The sequence below is a fragment of the Colletotrichum abscissum genome (genome assembly GCF_030869225.1).
Source record: "Colletotrichum abscissum strain IMI 504890 chromosome Unknown Scaffold_39.1, whole genome shotgun sequence".
In the NCBI taxonomy this organism is placed as follows: domain Eukaryota; kingdom Fungi; phylum Ascomycota; class Sordariomycetes; order Glomerellales; family Glomerellaceae; genus Colletotrichum; species Colletotrichum abscissum.
In genome coordinates, this window is record NW_026850309.1 from 283,167 (window position 1) to 296,715 (window position 13,549).

The following is a 13,549-nucleotide window of genomic DNA, read 5'->3' on the forward strand; positions in this document are numbered from 1 at the left end:
AAACTGTGACAGTCGCTATCGTTGATGAAGCATCAAACCCGTCGCAAGCACGCGCACGGTCAAGTTTGACAGCTTTATGACGAGACTCATTCACGTGTTGTCTAGAAAACATCGTCTCGGGTCATCCCTTGCAGGATTCATATCGTGACTCGTGGCGTTCTTAGTTACCTTGGATACCCTGGCAAATACTAGCGGAAACGTTCTAAATGAAGTGAAATTCAGTTTGGTCATACTGGATTGATGTTGTAATATCTGAGTTCATGCTACATCAACTTCATTGTCTCTTTTAGTATGTACCAGCAATACCGGTCTTACAGAACGTGTAACATATGAGGTTCTGTTCCTGAGACCATGGCGAGCAATGGGGTCTTAAGGGGTCGCAGTCTATTGATCCTTATTCCACTGCAGTCTGTATTCATTTGGTAGAGGGTCGGCGGGAATGTGCCAAAAAGTCAAGATGCCAAATGACGCAAGATGCGCGACTTGGCTTTCCTCATGGGGGCGATTACTGAGCGAACCATAGTGTCATTCGTTAATGATGGGGGCGGAAACGAGTTTCCCACGTTGCCGCTTGCCGCACGGCTACGTAGACTGAACTCAAATCATGTTTCTGCTATTGCGACCGAGCGTCGATAGTAACATGGGAGGTTCGAACTCAATATTGAGCCAGAGGTACACTTTCCTAAATCTTGGGCGTTTTTACGTCACACGAAAACAAAATAGAAGCCACCGTGTGGAAGAGAACATCGCTCACAATTTGCTGTTTAGAGATTCTGAAGTCCGTAAGAAGAGGCTTCTAACAGATCTTTGACGAAATACCGCAGGCAGGAAGATGGCACGAGATTCTCTTCAATTTCACGCGATTTCATGAGGTCAGCCGATAGGAATGTTCTGGTTCGAGATCGATCATGCTGCTCGGCATAAAGAGAGCCAACTTGAATAACAAGTCCCGAGCAACATGCCCTTGCACCGCAATGCCGATGAAACCTGGATCAGTATTCCTCCAAATTAGAGTTGCTCGAATGTGATGCCTATGATTTTCCGCCAATTGCCAGCGATTTCGGATGAAAAGTGTCATTGACCATAAACTCAACGTGCGAAGTCCGAAAGGTTCGCGTAGCTAATACACCATTGAGCCCACACCTCCCTAGATTCCTTCACACGCACGCTTTCAGTTGTAGAATTCTAGATGCTTGGAAGCAGAGTGCAGCTTGCTCAAGTATGTTTCCCTGCGAGAAGCTTAATAGCTCTCAAAGATGCGGTGAAGAGAAGCTTGGCTAGTCGGTGACGAGGGTTGACGCTGTCAAGCTACCGCTAGTTGCGAGTTCGCTTGCTTATTACATTGAACCCAGAATCCTGACAGATTAGCCAATAATTACAAGGTAAACGGAACGCCACCCAATGTTACAACTTTCACGTGTTCTGGAGTCTGGATTGTTATTGAGAAACGATCTGCGGGCAAACATGAAATGTCAAGAGGAGGTTCGGCCATTATTTCGGTTCATCTAGACTGAGTGGATGTTACCACGCCGGCACTTTTATGTAGAAAGCCCTCCATGCCTGATGAAGCGATGTACCGAGCCATGTAATGGGTATTAGGGGGAGGGGCAAAGCATATGCACCTTGGAATTCCCCTTGCAGCGGCAGTGGTCCGGCGGTAACACCTGTCTGATGGAGCAGTCAACGCTTTGCTTACGGGCGGCTTTCTCCGCCGAGAAGCACCACAGCGCCCGCCGTCGAACAAGGTTGTGAAGATGTCTGTCATTTGAGTGGATGCTGCTTGGCCTCGTGAAGAGTCAGAAACCGACCAGAGGCTTGGAGTGATGTTCGCTTGGGATACCTTGGCGGGGCTCCAAGTAGGACTATTGGAGGCGGAATGATAGACCGCAACTTCTGTGACATCTTGTCCACAGAGCGTGAAGGCTGTGCGGCAAAAGGAGGTAGAGAGAGCTGCTGGATCTCTGGATCAATCATTAGAGGAACGCACGGAAAGCGTACCCGTCACCCGTTTTCGCGCGATTTCTCGCCATCATCTTCACCAACCACTGTCTACTTTATTTACAGATATTTTGTGCGGATGAAAAGTTCCTATTTGACAAAGAGAAGCTCAAGGTAGCACAGATTACGCTGGGGCTATCTGTGTATTTGCATAGTAATACGGGCCTTGGCAAGGGTTTTAGTCTCGGCGCCATGGGTGTGATCTGTCCAGGGCAATGAAGCAAGCAAATTGAGGATCGCAGACGGAATGCATTTCCGAGGGGCCATATCAGTTTGTAATCACCACCGATGCATAGAGCGCAAAGCTGGATTTCTGCTTATTACCGCGTACTTACGTAGTTCAAGGGAAGGATGGATTGGTGTAGAACCTCATTTTCATACACTCCGAATAACCCAGACCCGAGTCAGCGCTCTGAATCAAGTGTTGTGTAGTGATTGCAGGCATAAAACATCATCATACTCTCATTTGTTGACACTAGTGGACTTTTGAAGATGAGACGAAGGTTATTAGGTAAGCGGAAATGGAATCGACTATTGGGCCCCGAGGTGGGAGGTGGGTGTTATTGGCCTGCAAAGTACGAGCTCTGCCCTCGGAAGCAGTCCCATGGGCAAATCGGCACGGATTCGTCCGAACACAATGATCGCCCTGACGGCATCCCGCCCATCCAGGAAGGGTACGCTCTTCGCATGTCGTATCTGCGGATGTAACTCTGTGCCTGAGGGTCAGGCGTAATGTTGTAATCGCGACATCCCAGGCCACATGCGGCAAGGCAATCTGTACGATGCTTGATCATGGGTATAAGCAAGTCTGTAAGAGATAGCATAAGTTGACCTATATTCAACAGGCCCCTGTCTTAAGATTCTGCAGTTCGTGAGAGGTGGCTGGGTGAGGTAGTAGTTCAGTGCGTAGAGGCGCTTACTGCTGCTTCACAATGAAGATCAGGGGTGAGCCTAGGTCGTTCACCTGAAAAGAGAGAATACAGATAGATTGCGAACAAGACACAACCTCCGCTCATTATACGAGAAACGGCAGAGGGTGCACTATTCGAGGAGACTGGCTCGTCTGTCTGGTGCGGCTGGTAAGAGTCTCCAACATAGAGCTTTGTGTTTTACATCCAAAAGTGGAGTTTCCAGCACGGGAGCCCAGAGCATGAAGCAAGAGAAGAAGCGGGAGAAGAGTGCCACTCATACAACGTTGATCTCAATGTGGCCCCGACATCCAGGTTGGCCCCTCTAGAGTCTCGTGGGCGGGCAACTTGAATTTCGAAAGTCTTGAGAGCCTTGATGGACAATATTGATTGCTGTCAGCCCAGGGAGTTTGTTGGTCCAGCCCAGCTTCGGTACGTTGTCAAATTCCTGACCGATGCCTATTGTCCCGTAATTCCTTTTGGGGCGCAATCTCGGGGTGGGCTTCTCACACAAGGACATGATCCACCCATGGGCCATGACCCCCTCAACTAACAATTCTGGCCAGACTGTAGCCGGGCGACTCCGACCCCCACAGACGGCGCGAGCGGCGAGTCGGGGGCCCCTTTAAGACCGATTGCGGTTCCTGGGGAGGCCTCCCGGCTCAGTCCGTACGGAAGCCGATTAATCTTTAAACTCGGCTCTCGAGTGAGCATCGCCCAAACACAAGAAAATTCGTCAAGAAACGCCGAAAAAGTCAAAAACCACAGAGTTTTGGCTGGTTTCTCAAGCAAAACAAAGCTCTTTGCGACCGAATTGTCTCGATTGGACCGGGAACCTCGGCCAGCGCAGCCCAAAAGTGCGCCGATCTATGGGTGCCAGAATGTCTTGGCACACTCTATTGAAAAGCCTTGGCGACTCCTTTCCAGACTTTCCTTAGCACACATCACAACCCATCACGTTTCTGGAGTGAGTGCCGTGGGCACACACACACGACTATCCCACAGAACTTGAATCGTTTTCGCATTGGTGGAATTAGGTCCATGACTAGAAGAACCGGGCCTCACCAGATCACGCCCCCTTGCCAGCCTGCCGGGCTCATCTGCTATGATATCCACCCTCATGGATCAATATTTAGTGTTAAGGTGATAATGTTGAGAGCATCCGATCTCCGCTCCCATCTTCGCCTATTCGTGCCTAGGCCACGGGTTATCCGCATTCCCAGGTAGTTCGGCAAACAAGCGGATTTTCACTCACACACCGCCAGACCACAAAAACCGGTATCCGTTGTTTAACCATGCCTCGATGCAACGGGAATCGGAGCCTCGTCCGACAGGGCAGGCCCAAAAGCGATGGCAACGGTGACATTGAGAGCCTCCTTTGGCCTTTTTCGGATCCCGATGGTGCTCTTTCCGGCCTGCAAGTCGCATCCCACCCGTAACGCCAGACGCAGGTGCGTTGGTGATATATTGTTAGAACTGGAGATCAATTGACTCTATCGCGACTGTCGCATTATGTCTGGCGGGGTATGTCTCGGGCTGTTTGCAATTTAGACATGTCGCAAAAGACTACCGAACTGATTCAGCAGCTTTGGACTTTGATCCACCACTGGCGGAAGCTGAACTTTGACAGTGGCATGCCGCATGTTGGATCTGGTTCAGATGAGCGATGTCTCAGCGGCAACGTGCTTCTGCCGCCCCCCTTGCTGCTAGCGCACAGCCTGCATCGCGCTGGTCCGGCTTTTTCTCTCTGCTTCGGCTCCCGCGATACCCCGGAAAGCTGATTAAGGTCAATAAGCTTGAACAGGGATGGCGGACATGTGTCCATGGGGGCAGATTTTGCGGTCAAGGGGGGACTGGGCTGCGCCGTGCACTGACAATATGCTGCCAGCAGCTGGGGGAAATCCGAAGAGATAATAATATCAGGCTTGCCACGGATTAAAAGTGCCATCCTGGGTTAGCCGGGACCCTCATTGTGCGGCAGAGAAAATCAGAGTTTGCGGGATCACGCTCCACCCCAAAACACGTCAGACAGATTTTCCCTAAACCTTCGAGAGGTTATTCGAGAAACGGCTCAACCATGGCTGCAAGGAGCCAAGAACTCACAGACGACTACCGTAGTCCCGATGTCTTGGGTATCAACTCTCGCTAGAATACAAACAGAAACCAGCTAGAATAGTGAGGACACTACCGCCGCCCATAGCCACTTTTTTGAGTCTCTCTCCTCCGACGCCAGTCCGTGAGGCCGGGAATTACTCAGGACCGTGGTAACGGGTCTTATCTAAATAGACGTTGGTTCCATCTCGAAAAGGCCCCAGTTCATCTCCCTTCGATATACAACCGAAACCAGGGTGCTGACCAATGGGAGCTGTTCCCGCGCGCTAGTGACGGAAACATGGCGGATTCTGGCCGACAGTCTGCTTTTTGCGTCTTTCTGCTCACGGCATAAGCTCCGAGACCGAGACACACATTCTGCCAACAGAGTGCTGCCCAGGACTGCAGAAATCCCCCAAATCTCTGACTACACATCCGCAGTTTTCCCAAAGAGGACTTTACTGTGGATCTCAACTCCATCTTTTTGAACATGGTCTAATCTTTCAACTCACATACCAACCTTGTGACAGCCCCTGACTTGTTTCATGGTTAACCAGGAAGACAGCGCCACATTTTAGACAAATACGACATGCGAGCCTACTCTGGGTAAGCGCAAATACCGGGTCTGCAAGGCAAAGAAAAGAGTGAGATTCCAACTTGCTCAGGTTCCCCATCTCCGACCCATATCCAGCACGGTCATGGGTCATCCCCTGAGCCCATAGCTTTGGCCAATTGTCGACAGGAATGCCTCCATGTCAAGCTGTGCACCTCCTTAGAGACTGGGCAGTCTTTCTGCCCCCTCGAACGTTGAAACAGCTTGTCGCTGCGCTGATGACTGCGGCTCGCCGAGGCGCCCGAACCACTTTCTGATATCGGGGTGGATCATACGGACAGGGAAGGAAGGCTCTGCCCGAAATGAATCGACAGACTCCTCGCTAACTCCCCGTCCTTGTCGATTCAGGCAGAGGCGAGGAAGAGGAAGGGGGCCATGTCCCTTCCATCCCATTCCCGTGAGCTCAAGTCGGGGGGCGTGTAGCTCGTCCATTGAACCAGGACACAGACTAGCCACTCGCCAACACTCCCGTGAGCTCCATCGTGGGCCAGACTGCGGGCTGTGAACTTTTGGCCCTCGTCGCATCAGTTCACCCCCCAGCCCTGGGCAAAAGCTTGTGTATCCGTGTCACTGTGAGCTGTTCGACCTACCAAGGTCCCACTATCTAAGGTCTTGGCAGCGTGAATGAGATGCAGGATCAGGATGACTCCTGCGGGAAGGGGAAAGTATGTTGTTGAGGAGCTTGGAGGAGAGCAGAATTTCCCAGAATCTGCCCAAGATCGAAAGATATAAGAAGGTTGCAAGCTCCCGTCCATCAAACCTTCTTTTCTCTTATTCCTCATCACCTTCATCAGCATCTTCCGCTACAGTCTCTCTTTACTCATCCAACTACTCACATTCTTTAGCCCTGGTGGTTATTCATTCGTTGTCAACACTTCCAAACTACTTCCAACTCTACGTGTTTTCTTAAACCAACCACCACATTCAAAATGAAGTTCTCCGCTGTCCTCGCTGCCCTCTCGGCCTCTGCCGTCATCGCCGCCCCCGGCGCCGAGTCCTCCCCCAACAACTTCGGTGCCATCGAGAAGCGCGCCTCCTTCCCCATCCCCGCCTCCAAGGGCACCGTCACCTACAAGTCCGCCCAGTCCGTCAAGGGCACCTTCGATGGTGGCATGAAGACCTACGGCCGTGGCGTCAAGTGCACTGGCCAGGCTGAGGGTGGCGACGCTGATGCTGTCTTCCTCCTCGAGAACGGCGCTACCCTCAAGAACGCCATCATCGGTGCTGACCAGATCGAGGGTGTCCACTGCAAGGGCTCCTGCACCATCAACAACGTCTGGTGGACCGCCGTCTGCGAGGACGCTCTCTCCCTCAAGGGCGACGGCAACGCCTCCATCATTGGCGGTGGTGCCCGCGGCGCCGAGGACAAGGTCATCCAGCACAACGGTCTCGGCACCGTCACCATTGACGGCTTCACCGTCGTCGACTTCGGCAAGCTCTACCGCTCCTGCGGTAACTGCAAGACCATGGGCAAGCGCACCGTCGTTGTCAAGAACGTCAAGGCCTACAACGGCAAGATGCTCACTGGCATCAACTCCAACAAGGGTGACACCTCCACCATCACCGGCACCTGCGCCACCTCCGTCAAGGAGATCTGCACCGAGTTCCAGGGCACCACCCCCGGCAACGAGCCCAAGAAGATCGGCACTGGCCCTTCCAGCGCCTGCAAGTACTCTACCCTCAAGGCCTGCTAAATGGCTCGCTCCTGAGCTATTTGGTGTTCTTGAGTTCCGGTCTTGGTCGCCAACACAGCTTGCTGTAGCGGCGATGGTGCTGCAGTTGCCGCACTCAGTCTCTGAGAGACTGCGAGTGAACTTTGTTTTTGGTTAAAGAACTTAGGAGGGAAGAAACCACCTTTTCTTTTCTGTGGTGTGTAAGCTGATGCGCATCACTTGGCCCCTTGGCCATTCTCTGTACATATGGACATGGGGAACATGTACCTACAATATAATCCTCATGACTTGACTCAACTACTTTGCTTTCCGCTGGTGATTTTAAATCGACTGAGTGACACTTGCTTGACTGAAATCCTTCGAAAGAATATTTCTGCTCGTCTACATCAACATATAGCTGAATGTTAACTCTGGCCGTGCTCTCTCCGCTCTAAAAACCATCGTCCCAGCGATGGCGGCTTCCCCAAGGTTGATGAATGGGGTGGAAGTGCGCATCCTCATGTGGTGGTGTAGATAATGCTAGACTGTGCTCGGTAGGCAGTGAAGTCGCTTACTGCAAATTATCTTGCCTAGCAATTTGTTTGGACTAAGCTTTTGATGCTCTCCCGGTCGTTAGAGAACAATTTCCGAGTTCCAAGCGAAGAGAGACCCCATCTTCGCTTGTATTTGTTGCACAAACCTCTTTCGACAAGGAAACGGAACACGCCATGCTGAGAAAAGAAACAACTAGTGTATAAACACTAAAATTGCCGGCGAGAATACGGTAAGTGGTCAGACTTGTTGCTTATCGATGCGATGAAGTCTTCATAGGATGAAGTCAAAAGAGTGGGGCGCTTGGATCACGCAAAAATGCACCCACCGAGCAAACTCAATCTTAAAAAAAGCGTCGATCCGAAAGATCGGATCTGTCAAATGCAGGTCATCGCAAGTGCCTCCACCAGTCAACATGGGGAATTTGTTCCCTCCCGCAAAATGGCGTGAAACCTTGATGCTAAGAATGTCCGTCAACGGCTATAACGGCACCGCGTGGACGGAAGCACGGCACCACGGCATCACGGCACACACAACCGAGGCCAAGCTGGGGGTCCTTAGTCTTACGCGTCAACTTCGAGCCAAGTCTGGTCTCATATCCTGGCAAGTCTCCAGAATTTCTAAAGTTGTGGCTCTCACTCTGAACTTCTATTAAATAGCTTCCCTCGCCCTCATCGGGTTTGGTTATGGAAACCACGAACGACCGGCCCACCATGAAAACACCGTCGTATCATCCCCAAGAACAACGACGACCTCACAAGGCACCGTATGCACCTCCACCCGGACTCCCTATTACCGAGCTGTTAGCAAACCAATATCCCTGACATCGACGGACTTGACTCACTGATGATGATCCGATCTCCCCTCTTCATCTCGCAACTGTTCTTCCCGCCAAGGTTGATCTCCCGTGTCCCGTACTCGTCATGCCGAACCCACACGTTCTCGCCCAGAGCTCCAGGCTCACCTCCAGCTAGACCATACGGAGGAACTGTCCGCCTTTCACTTAGCACACTGACGTGCAAGTCTCGACGAAATTCGATCTCACGGATACAACCGTCTCCTCCATTATACTTGCCTCGGCCGCCTGACCCACGCCGAATACCGAACTCACGGAGAATACACGGGTACCGACGCTCTAGAGACTCCGGGTCCGTGATTCTAGTGTTGGTCATGTGGACGTGTACGCCGGACTGGCCTTCCCAGCTTGGTCCCGCACCGGCGCCGCCTGCAATGGTCTGGTTTCGATGGGATTTAGTAAACGATGACTGACGGGGTGAGAAACGATCGATGACTTACCTCGTAGTACCCGAACCCAGGCTTTGCCTTTCCGTCGACCATCTCACCTCCATACCCAAACGTCAAGTTATTACACGTTCCCTGGCTAGCCGCTGCGGCTTGGAACGCTCTCAACACCACATCCGTCACTCTCTGTGACGTTTCGACATTCCCACCGACTGTTGCAGCACCCAGCGAAGGAGATATAATCGTCCCAGAGGGTATGATGACGTTGATGGGAGCCAAGCAACCCTGATTTAACGGAATATCCTCCTTGACCAGCGAGCGCAAGACATAGATGATGGCGCTGAAGGTGATGGCGCGGGGTGCGTTGAGGTTGCCGTACATCTCCCGACTCGTCCCTGTGAAATCAAAAACAGCAGAGCCCTCTTCGCGATTGATGCGAATCTTGAGCTTGAGCTTAGAACCATCGTCCATCTGGTCCTCAGCCTCGAGTGGGAGACCATCGAACTGATCGTGAACTTGGCGGAGAAGGTTTCGGACTACCTTCTCGGCGTTGTTCTGGATTCCGAGCATGTATTTCTGTTGTTGACTGTCAATTGTTCGCTGCTCCGATCACGGGTATATTGCCTAGATAGACTGCACTTACCTGAACCGTCGGTAGACCATACTCCTTGATCGAATCTTGAATGAGCCTGATGCCCTTCTGATTCGCAGCTATCTGCGCCTTCAGATCGCTCACGTTATCGTTCCACGTCCTTGTTCCAGAAGAACCTGGGTACGAAGCCGGCTTTTTTAGCATGATCTCAGCAAGACCCTCCTCGTCGAATCTGCCCCCGTCGACCAGCTTGAAGGATAGGAAGGAAGCTCCCTCCTGCCATATCTCCTTGGAATGCGGCGGCATGGAGCCAGCCGAGATACCGCCAATGTCGGCATGATGAGCCCGAGAAGCTGTCCAAAAGAGGACTTCGTTGGTGTCTTCGTCAATTACTGGTGAGATTACCGTCACGTCGGGGAGATGGGATCCACCGGCGGCCGGGTGATTGGAGACCAGCACATCTCCTGGGCGAAGGGAATTACCCCAGCGCTCGGCCTGGTAGGCCACCGCATAACTCATGGCGCCTAGGTGACACGGGATGTGCGGCGCGTTGGCTACTAGACCACCTGTAGGTGAGAAAATGGCACAAGAGTAGTCCAGCCTCTCTTTGATGTTGACGGAGACCGAAGTCATTTGCAGTGACCTGCCCATCTGCTCCGCTATGCTCATGAACCGGTGACCAAATACTGATAGCTGGATCGGATCGACCTCATCTGTCTCTGCTGAAAGTTTGACGGCTCCACTGACGGAGCCTAGTGAAGTCGATTCCTTGTCGAGAAGCAGGTGACGAGGAAGCACAGTTGCAATCCAAGACGGCTGAATCATGATGGTCTGAGTCTGGTCCAGGATGATTGCCGGACCGACGACCCGCTCACCCGGCGCAAGATCTTCGAGCTTGAAGAGGTCGACCTCATGCCACTTGCCGCTTGTGTACAACTTCGTAGTGCTAGCCTTCTTGCTGCTCTCTACTAGCCTAGTCTCAACAGACTTCAGAGCTTGCGATACGCTGGTCACGTTGGAATCAGGCGTCTTGCCCAACGCGCGGACGCGAATGTCTTCGACAAGGATGTCGCGGTTCAGAACGAAGCCGAACTCCTCTTCGTGGTGCTCGACAAATTGACGAGTGAAATTCCACGACCCCTCAGGCTTTCGAATCATGAGCGAGCTATTGGTACCTTTGTACCGCAAATTGAGGAACAACTCGTGCTCGATCTGTTCATCTGAGAAACCCTGAACGACCAAAGTCGCTGTAGCTTCATCCATCAAAATCTTGAACTCCTCTGTCAGCTGTTTATCAGAGAGGTCAGAAAGCTCAGCCGCCTTGGGACGCTGAATCTCATGCGTCAAATCAGCCAGCGCCATGCCGTACGCCGATAAGATGGATGACAACCGATGTATAACGACGCGCTCCACGCCCAACGCTTCAGCGACGTCACACGCATGTTGCCCGCCGGCGCCCCCGAATGTGGCTAGGACATGATCTGATGTGCGGATGCCTCTACCTTCGGTGAGCGAGCGTATGGGTCTGCTCATGCTCTCGTTGGCGACGCGAAGGAAGCCGCTAGCGACCTCTTCCGGGGTAAATGACTTCCCCTCTTCGGAGTTGATCTTCTCGGTCAGAGTGTGAAAAGCTGCGGCTGCTGCGCCGTAGTCGAGGGGTGAATTTTCCTTTGGTCCGAAGATGGAAGGGAAGTATTCGGGACGTAGACGACCAAGGAAGAGATTTGCGTCGGTGACTGTGAGAGGTCCGCCTTTGCGGTAGCACACAGGCCCTGGATGAGCGCCGGCGGACTATAAGTTGATGTCAGCTCACGGCACCGAAGAGCTACTAATATGCTGTGGTAACTCACGTCCGGCCCAATCGCGAACAGTCCATTCTTCCAATGCAGAATCGAGCCGCCACCAGCAGCAACAGTGTTGATATCCAATTGTGGTGTCTGCAACGTGACCTCAGCCGTCTCCGTTTCGAATACATGATCATACGTGCCCGAAAAGCGACTGACGTCCGTCGAAGTGCCGCCCATATCGAAGCCAATCACCGGCATCTTGGTCTCAGGGTCATAGCAGGACTTGCCGAAGCCGATGACACCACCAGCGGGACCGGAAAGGATTGCGCGTAGTCCAGAAAAGTTCTGCCAGAGACAGAGCCCGCCGTCGCTTTGCATGAAGAGGAGCTTGCTCGCGATGGCGTCTAGGCCGCCTTTGAAGCCACTGCCAAAGTCGCGGACGTATCGGCGGATGAGGGGGGAGAGGTACGCGTCGGCGTTTGCTGAGTTTCCTCGGGATACCATCTTGATCTAGACGGATGTGAGCCTGTGAAGCAGTACATGAGAGGAGGGAGGTTGATCTTACTGTTGGCTGCAGTTCCGAAGACACGGAAACATCGAAGCCCATAGATCGCGCTAGTTCCGCTATCTCATTCTCGTGATCGGGGTAAAGATAGGAGTGAATGAAGCAAATCGCAACACTCTTAAAGCCCTCAGCCTTCAGATCCCTCAGATGGCTTGCTACGACCCCCAGATCAGGCTTCTGAAGGACTCGAACCGGCTCGCCCGTCAATCCCTTCACAAGCTCCGGATCGCTTTCAACATCAATAGGCTGTTTCTCCGGATTCTCCAAGAACTCCTCCATCGTCACACGCTCTTCAACCTCGACAACTTTCTCGTACAGATTCTGCAACTTGTGGATACTCAAATCAAAGATGTGCGGCCGGGCCTGGTTGCCAATGACGAGCAAATCCCGAAACCCTTTGGTAGTCAGGAACGCTACGCGCTCGCCCTGTCGTTCTAGCAGGGCGTTCGTCGCCACAGTCGTTCCCATTCGAACTGATTCGACGTCGGAGATATCGAGGGGCTCATCGCGGGATACTGGTGCGCCTCTGTAATGCGCCAGGACGCGTCGTATACCTTCGGTCGGTGCATCTTTGTAGTTTCTTGGGTCTACTGAAAGGAGTTTGAATACCATCTCTGGTTCATCAGAGCCGGGTATATAAGCGTGCACATCGGTGAAAGTGCCGCCGCGATCTGGTGATATTTTGTAAGCAAAAGACTGTCAGGACACTAGCCGAAAGTCTGCCCACTGAAGCCCTCAACTTACCTATCGCGATTCTAATTCTCTTTCTACTTGGCCCAAGCGAGCCCATTGTGAACAGCGATGAAATGCAGGTGATTCAAAGATAGAATCGTTGGGGTATATCGGATCGGTAAACGCTGAGCCAATTGAGCTAGACACTTGGACGCTTGAGCTCAATGAAGTTATAAATCATTTTGCATCTCTCCTACCTAGGAGTCCGTCCCCGATCTAATCATCAGGTTGCATATCCCCCGCATTGTTCCCCGAATCGCACCATCCGATCTCCAACACGCAGCTTATCAGGGCTGCCGCATTCCCGGGCTCGGCACCGGAGGCGAACCCCGAAGCCTCCGAAACCTCCTCCGAAGTGGGGCTAGGTGTGACAACCTGGGGTATCAACGACTCGGCTTGCTGGCCCGAGATAACTATCGCCTCATGAACCTGAGAATCTTTATTCCTGAGCTCGATGAAGTACATCTGATCAAGGACTGTGACGTGTTTCCAACTTGATGGCTGGCTGAGCTCATGGCATGGCACTGAACCAGTTAGCCTGCTATCACCCCTGTCTTTGTTTTTGTCCATGAGGTAGCATTTATCGTGATAGCGAAATGATATCTTTTTGCGGGATAACAGGGAATATCACAGAGTAGAGTAGTCTAATAGAGGATATTGCCTTTGCAAGAGAACCACAGATGTGAGGCCTAGCCCCGGGTACTAGGATGCGGCCACCTGCAAAGGCTTGAAAAGTCCCTCTCACTGGAGGTCATGCAGCTGGCTCTCGAACCGACCGGAGGTTACCCATTGATGAAGACGGTTTCGCGACCCGCGC

The 13,549-nt window shown here is 52.4% G+C and overlaps 2 protein-coding genes across 2 annotated transcripts; one reads left to right on the forward strand and one right to left on the reverse strand.

The window, feature by feature from the left end:
* Window positions 1–6,539: 6,539 nt before the first annotated feature.
* On the forward strand, window positions 6,540–7,304 carry CABS01_12685 (pectate lyase; the record flags this gene model as incomplete). Its single annotated transcript, XM_060546037.1, has 1 exon — window positions 6,540–7,304. The coding sequence occupies one exon, from the start codon at window positions 6,540–6,542 to the stop codon at window positions 7,302–7,304; it is 765 nt and encodes a 254-aa protein (XP_060396268.1).
* A 1,264-nt stretch (window positions 7,305–8,568) lies between these two features.
* On the reverse strand, window positions 8,569–12,790 carry CABS01_12686 (hydantoinase B/oxoprolinase; the record flags this gene model as incomplete). Its single annotated transcript, XM_060546038.1, has 7 exons — window positions 8,569–8,603; window positions 8,659–9,049; window positions 9,111–9,632; window positions 9,700–11,439; window positions 11,499–11,945; window positions 12,001–12,671; window positions 12,745–12,790. 7 exons carry the CDS (start codon window positions 12,788–12,790, stop codon window positions 8,569–8,571), a joined length of 3,852 nt encoding a protein of 1,283 aa, XP_060396269.1.
* Window positions 12,791–13,549: the final 759 nt, after the last annotated feature.